General features: G+C 35.1%; 1 protein-coding gene across 1 annotated transcript; it reads left to right on the top strand.

Moving 5' to 3' along the window:
* The first annotated feature begins 2000 nt into the window (after positions 1–2000).
* Positions 2001–7454, top strand: LOC113078020 (adhesion G protein-coupled receptor E3-like). Its single transcript, XM_026250301.1, has 6 exons — positions 2001–2034; positions 3298–3384; positions 3521–3710; positions 6366–6482; positions 6621–6802; positions 6895–7454. The coding sequence occupies exons 3-6, from the start codon at positions 3542–3544 to the stop codon at positions 7180–7182; spliced, it is 756 nt and encodes a 251-aa protein (XP_026106086.1). The 5' UTR covers positions 2001–2034; positions 3298–3384; positions 3521–3541; the 3' UTR covers positions 7183–7454.
* Positions 7455–7733: the final 279 nt, after the last annotated feature.

The following is a 7733-nucleotide window of genomic DNA, read 5'->3' as shown; positions in this document are numbered from 1 at the left end:
ATGCACCAGCCTCATTGTTCTGTGTGTGTGTGACTGACAGACAGCCTCCGCGGCGCTAATGAGAGATCTTGCAGATCTCACAGACAAACGTCTTAATATGATCGCACATTAGAAATGTTTGGTGAGATAAAATGTGCTCGATAACATTATTAAGCAAAAATACATAGTACATAAATTTTTTCCCCTCCAATACCGAAAGCAGATCCGATACCGTCAGATCTTACTGATACTACGTCTTTCATAATTTAGCCCCGGGGCCATTTTAATACTGGTTTTCGGTACCCATCCCTAGTAATTAATGACAGAATTTTTATTTTTGAGTGAACTACCCCAGCAGGCACAGTACATCAATGTGATGTCAGGAAAATGTTGGACTCCAACTAATCCAACGTCAGTCAGACGTCATATTTTGGTTTAAAATTAAAGTCTGGTTGACGTCTAAACACAACTTTGTTTGATGTCAAACTCCGACATCAGACAGACTTTGAATTTTGGTTAGAATAAGCACCACACTGCAACAATGGGTGAAATGCATGGCAGCACATTAAATATCTCAAGATCTGAGCAGAGGAGGATTAAACAACTCCACAAACAACATTGCCAGATTCATTTATTACTAACCTGACTTTATTTCTGTCAGACGTCTACAAAAGCTCTTATTGAAAATTAACAGGGCTTTAACTCTAATATGTTTAATTTCCATAACAGCATAACAGTTAAACACCATAACAGTGATTAGTGTTTCCATTAGTTGGGCTCTTAAATCTTATTATAGCTTTTGTTCGTTTTCTTGGCTGCTGTGACTGTGTTTGTTGAGCACATCAAAGAAACCTAAAGTGACATGAGATTGGGTGATAGCTGCTGTCAGTTGATGGTTTCATAATCATCATGAAATCACCTGATTCACTGATGTTTTTAGTCTAACAGTGATGTTGTTCCTTTGGTACATTCATATTACAAACCCAGATCCAGCAGCATTATAACAAACATGAGCTCAAAAAACTTAACCAAAGCTTTAAACAATCAGCAAATGCATCCCAATAATGGTGACATGCTTCATGCAGCAATGCATGCTGGGAGCTATGAGTTTTATACAGCATGCATTGCTGTATGGAACATGTCACCATTGTTGAGATTCATATACTTATTATTGATGTCTGTGTATCTCGAAAGATTTTTCTCCAAAAATGTATTTAAAAATGAAAATTCAAAATGTCTGATCTGTGGAAATAAAGTAGTTGCTGAATATAATTCACTAATAATAAATAACCACTTTTGTTCAATGACAAAAGTTCTCAATCACTTGTCTTTATGGTGATGAAAACTATACCACCTCACCTTCATTTATGGCTCTTTTTATAATAAATTATGTGTTTTTGTAAAACTATTAGAATTACCACAATCTTTCTAAGCCAAGAGTCAAACTACCCAACTAAAGCAAACACTGATCACAATAATGGTTTACATTTTCAAATAAAACATCACCATTTAAACCTCTGTTAATTCTCAAAAATAACTTTTGTAGACGTTGACAAAAATAAAGGCAAACTGGTTAGTAATAAGTGAAGCTGGTCATGTGTGTACTGCCATGCTTTTCACTGTTTTTTATGTTTTTGTTTTTATGGGGTGTGGGGGGGGGGGGGGTTATTCCAGCCAAAATTCAGCATCTGCCCAATGTTGGAGCTTGAAGTCAAACAGTCGTTGGATTTAGACATCTAGACATATTCATTTTTAAACAAAATCTAACCTAAATCCTGTGCCTGCTGGGACGCCTTTGTGAAATCTGCTGAGTTTCCATATGGTGCATAAAATAAGTATGAATATTGAGTATGATTGTTAATAGATGCTGATCAGACTTACAGGAGACTGAATTGCAAATTATCTACCTTTAGATTTTAGTCTAATGCTTTTAAATTTGAATTTAATGTAAAAAAAATGTTGTTTCTTTTTCATTTGCTATATTATTTTAATTTTTTCTTCCCACTGATTTATGTCATTACAGTTACAGATATTATACTGCTGGAAGGATGCCTTGTAAGTTGAGTTTCTTAAATTTAAGGTTTAAATTTTAGTTGGACACACAGCTTCTACACAGCAAAATCCAAGGGCCAAGGGCAGAAATGGCAATAATTATGTTTTATTGTAATCATTGCTTGACCTTAATTACTGAACTCATTTACAGTTTTTCCTCTTTTTATTGATCATTATTGATTGTAACAGCTTTGATTCCGCAAAAGAAAATCTGTATTGTCTATACATTTTGAAGGCTTCTCTTGTGATTCTGTGATTATGATTTTTTTTTCTTATATTTAAGAGTGTTAATTTTAGGCACAAACAAATAACAAGAATCGGAATATGAATCTCAACAATGGTGACAAACAGATTATTCAGATAAACAGATCTACTCTGAACATCACAAAACTAGATACAAAAAATACACATAAAAATAGCAAAAATAAAATATATTTAGAATAAAAAGTTAAAAAGACTGTTGAGCTCATAATTTATTCATGCCGCAATGCATGATGGGAGCCATGGATGAGTTTTAATTGGCTAAAACATGCTTTATTGACGGTCACCATTGTTGTGATGATCGCGCTGATTCTTGATGTCTGTGTGTCTAAACTAAAGAACTCTTTCTTTACGTAGAGCTAACTTTTAAAAATATGTCATATTATGGCAAAAATGCTGGATCACTTCATCCACCTAATTTATGTACACAATAAAGAAACCTGAACTGAGGCATTCAGGTCACTCCATGACAATTAGTCCAAATCACTACCCAAACTATAAGAATGCATTGGCTCTGGTCTGTCTGTATGTTATAACTCAGTTACCACAGCCACACAAAATCTAAAGTTAATAATGGAAGGGTCAAGACCCCAACTAAAGCAAACACTGATCACTATAATGGTGATACACAAATTGTGATTTTTCTCAGTTGGTGATTCTGCTTGTTAACATCAGGTGTCTTTAATAATGGTCAATCATAACTCAATTAACTTCTTAATTATTTCATTACCTTCAACTCTGCTTCAGTGTTACTTTTAACCAGTCCACACTCAGAGTGTTAAATTAACACTGGGGATTTTGCTGTGTATCAATAATAGTCCAGAGACATAATAAGATATAATAAAATAAGATGTTCAATGTGGATATTTGAAATATGAATGTGATTTTATGTTTTTTATTGATGGTCCCATAAACAAATTAAATTTGGTTTGCTATTCATATTTAAAAAAAACAACAACACAAAGTCGGTTTCATTTACTTTATAAAGCTCAATTGTGATTTCAGAACCAGACTACTGAAATATGTCTGAAATATGTCCAAAATATTCTTGACCAGTTAGAGGACATAACAGTTCAAGTGTTTCCTTTGAGTGTAAGTCTTTAAAACTAAAATAATCAAATAATAAAATCTTTGTTATTTACATAATTAAATACATGTCAGTGATGTCTTATTGTCTCTTTTGGAATTTACATGTACAGTAACCACATTTTTCTGATCTATATATTAGACTGTGGTGAACATTTTGAATATGGTCTTCAATGCATCAGAGAAGATTTTGGACTCATCATCATCAGCTAATCCACCTGAACTAGCCTCCTTTGGAAACCGTCTGTTAAAAGCCAGTGAGAAACTCATCTCTACATTAGTGTACCCAACAGTAACTAATGACAGTGTCAGTTTTACTCTTCCGGCTGCAGGTAAGTTGATAAACATTTATTACTGATGATGAAACAGAGTTTTTATTTGATGTCAGCTGAGGTGGGAAGTCCAGTGGCCAAAGAGTAAAAGTCCTGCCATATTTTTGTTCCACCCATGAACTCATAAATCATAATTTAATTAGTCACATTATCATCTCATTAAGTTTAACTCTTTGAGGACTTAGGATTTTACTCGAGACTCATTTGTGACTTGGAAGGAATGACTTGGTTCCTCCTCTGGTGAAATCAGCTGCTGAGTTCATGGATGGAACAAAAATATGTTAGAACTTTTATCTTTGGCCCCTGGATTACCCACATCTGGATGTGACAATGTGTGAATCTTAATGTTCTTTTGTTTGTGCGGTTATTAGTGCAACCACTAAACACCTGAAGATTTTTTTTTTTTTCATTGGGTCAGATACACAGCAAAATCCCCAGTGTTAATTTAACACTCTGAGTGTGGACTCATATAAACACTGAAGCAGTGTTAAAAGTAACACTGAAGCAGAGTTGAAGTTAATGAGATAATTAAGAAGTTAATTGAGTTATGATTAAGCATTATTGAAGACACCTGATGTTAACAAGCAGAATCACCAATCGAGAAAATCACAATTTGTGTATCACCATTATAGTGGTCAGTGTTTGATTTAGCTGGGATCTTGGCTTGTAACTTTTTACTTTTAAAGTTTGTTTGTCAAACCAAGAGCAAAAATCATCGCTTGTTGATGATTATGTTTTAATATAATCGTTGTTTGACATGAGTCACTGAACTCATTTACAGTGTTTTCTCAAAGTAAAACTTCCATTATTGATTGTCACAGCTTTGATTCCACAAATGAAAAAGTCTGTATTTTCTATACATTTTGTAGGTATGTCTTGCAAGCGATTCTGATTTTTTTTTATTAAAGAATTTTAGTTTTAGGCACACACAGATAACAAGAATCAGCGTATGAATCTCAACAATGGTGACAAACAGCATATTCAGATAAACAGACCAACTCTGAACATCACAAAACTAGATACTAAAAATGAACATAAAAACAGCAAAAGTAAAATATAGTTAGAATAAAAAGTTAAAAAGACAGTTCAGCTCATAATTTATTCATGCCGCAATGCATGATGGGAGCCATGGATGAGTTTTTATTGGCTACAACATGCTTTTTTGATGGTCACCGTTGTTGTGATGCTCACGCTGATTCTTGATGTCTGTGTGTCTAAACAAAAGATTTCTTTTTTTACGTAGTACTAACTATTAAAAACATGTCATACTATGTCAGAAATGCTGAGTTGCTTACTTTTCTTGTTCACTTAATTTATGTATGCAGTAAAGAAACTTAAACTCAGGCATTCAGGTCACTCTATAACAAATAGCTCAAATCACAATCAATGGCACACATGATTGCGTTTGCTGTGGTCTGTCTGTACGATATAATTCAGTCACCACAGCCACATAAAATCTAAAGATAATAACTGAAGGGTCAAGATCCCAACTAAAGCAAACATTGACCACTATAATGGTGATACACAGATTGTGATTTTCTCGTTTGGTGATTCTGCTTGTTAACATCAGGTGTCTTTAATAATGGTCAATCATAACTCAATTAACTTCTTAATTATCTCATTAACTTCAACTCTGCTTCAGTGTTACTTTTAACACTGCTTTAGTGTTTATATGAGTCCACACTCAAGAGTGTTAAATTAACACTGGGGATTTTGCTGTGTATGCTTATATATTCTAATTGATTTTAAATCTAATTTATTATTCGAATTTTGCGAAAGGTTAATGATCAGTTAATGAGCGTTGTCAGTCAGGAAAATTAACTAAATGTACCTAACATTTGGGAATTGGACAAGGATTAGTCGAAGGGCTGGAGAAAGGCGGGCAAACAGATGACAGACAGTAGGCGAGTGATGGTGGGAGTGGCCAGGTAGAGTTAACCCAGAGCACAGACATGACAGAGGCCCATGGAGGTGTTGAGGGAAGGGAGCCATAGAGGAGGTGAACTCATTGATACCATGGAGCTGTAGGGGTGGAAGGACAAGGCATAGCTGAAGGCCTGGAAGTTAGTGGTGATGGCAGAGCGACGACTGAACTAGGTGGAGCCGGCAGTATCAGGGAGTCTAGAGGAGCCATAAATGTGACAGCGATAGATGGAGCAGAGAAGATGAGGAGCCAAGGCAGAACCAACTGGTTCACGAGCTGAGGTGGAGCAACAGTCTTGGAGGATCGATGCAGAGCACATGGGACGACACTCCAGAGTGGAGCTAGGGACCAAAAGAAGGAATAAGGCAGCTTATCTTGCTGATTGTGAACCTGAGGTGCTGAAAGGAGTCAGCAGAGGAGAAAGTGAGGAAACGGCTCGCTGGTTCCAGTGTACAATACTATGCAAGAGCAAAAAACTAGGTGAGGAAGCAGCCTTAGTGTGAGACAGGGCAGGTGCATAGATTTTAAGAACATTTGGTTTTGGAAGCCATTCCAGTTGGGAACTGAAGTGCTAGAGTGTTCATCAGTATATAGAGCTGACCTTTGACCTCAAACTAGCCTAATACTTAATAGTGTTTTAAATGTATTTAGTTTCAGAAAAAGGGAAAAAAATTGATATAGCCCAATAACCGTTTTATTTTATTTATTTATATATATTTTTTTTTGATCAGAGGGTCAAGTCTTCATGGTTGGACCACGGGTCTACTTAGATAAAATACCTCGACTTGACACAACATATTCCTCTGTGAATATAGATCTCATTGGAATTGCAAGAAAGAACAATGAAGGTATGTCAAATGCTTCTATGTGTGACTGAATTAAGAAAAAAAAAAGATCTTAGATGTGATAGAATTATCACAAAACTACATTTACATATGTTTCAGATTTATTTATTTTTTTAACAGTATTTTATTTCTGTCACACAGGATCAGCTGCTGTGGCTTTCATGAGCTACAACACGATGGAGAATCTACTTAAGCCAGACTTTTTCGACACATCAAATGACACAGTTAAAACCATGATGTCCACTGTGATCTCAGTTACTCTTCCCAAAACCACCAACACTAAACTCACCAAACCAGTCAACTTCATCTTTAGACACATCAGAGTGAGAGACTGAAATGTGTTTTTGACCAATCTGAGAACTGCTGAACATCCGAAAACATCTAATATTCAGTATTCTGATATTTTCTTTTTCAGGAGTTTGATCACAGTGGTTCTCTGTCCTGTGTGTACTGGAACATCAGCGAGTGGATTGTAGATGGTTGTTCTGTTTTAAAGACCAACAGCAGCCACACTGTGTGTTCCTGTGATCATCTGTCAATATTCGCTCTCATCATGCAAACCAGCCATCCACACTATGACATGTTTTTTCAGAGCAACTTACAGCAACTTCTGATGATTTTTGTGTATGTGACCGTGGGGGTGGTCTTCATTTTGGCCCTGCTGACCCTTATCATTTTCATAGCAGTTTATTCCCATGTGTGATTGGATATCTGGTTCCTCTGATTTCTGAAAGCTATGGCAGTGAGCAGTATGTAGTTTTTTAGTTTATTTGTTGTTAATTTGTTTAGATGGAGGAATCATGTTATAGAACTGTATATTCATTTAAATATTAATAAGCTTGATACAAAATGATATAAATGGCAACATTATTTTTTTAAGAAGGAAGGCCACAGGTTTGATGGATATTGTGATATACATTTAAAACTAAACCATAAAATAACTCTGTGATCAGATAATATCTTATTCAAAGTAAATCTGCATTGTCATGTGGCTTGGAATTTGTGTTTTAAAAATTGTGAATGACTAGATTGTATATTACTTTTGTTCAAGTGGAATCTATTTTTCCTGTACTATTTTAATGCATTTTTGTTACAAAATATCTTAATAAATTTATCAATAATGTAGTATTTGTATTTTTTTGCAAAATAAAAGGACTCCCTAATAGACTTATATATATACTAATAATGACCAATTACCAGCAGCTGCACAGCAAAATCCCCAGTGTTAATTTAACACTCTTAAATGTGGACTCA

The sequence above is a fragment of the Carassius auratus genome, unplaced genomic scaffold (genome assembly GCF_003368295.1).
Source record: "Carassius auratus strain Wakin unplaced genomic scaffold, ASM336829v1 scaf_tig00023947, whole genome shotgun sequence".
Classification (NCBI taxonomy): Eukaryota; Metazoa; Chordata; class Actinopteri; order Cypriniformes; family Cyprinidae; genus Carassius; species Carassius auratus.
This window is presented reverse-complemented; position numbering and strand designations above follow the sequence as displayed.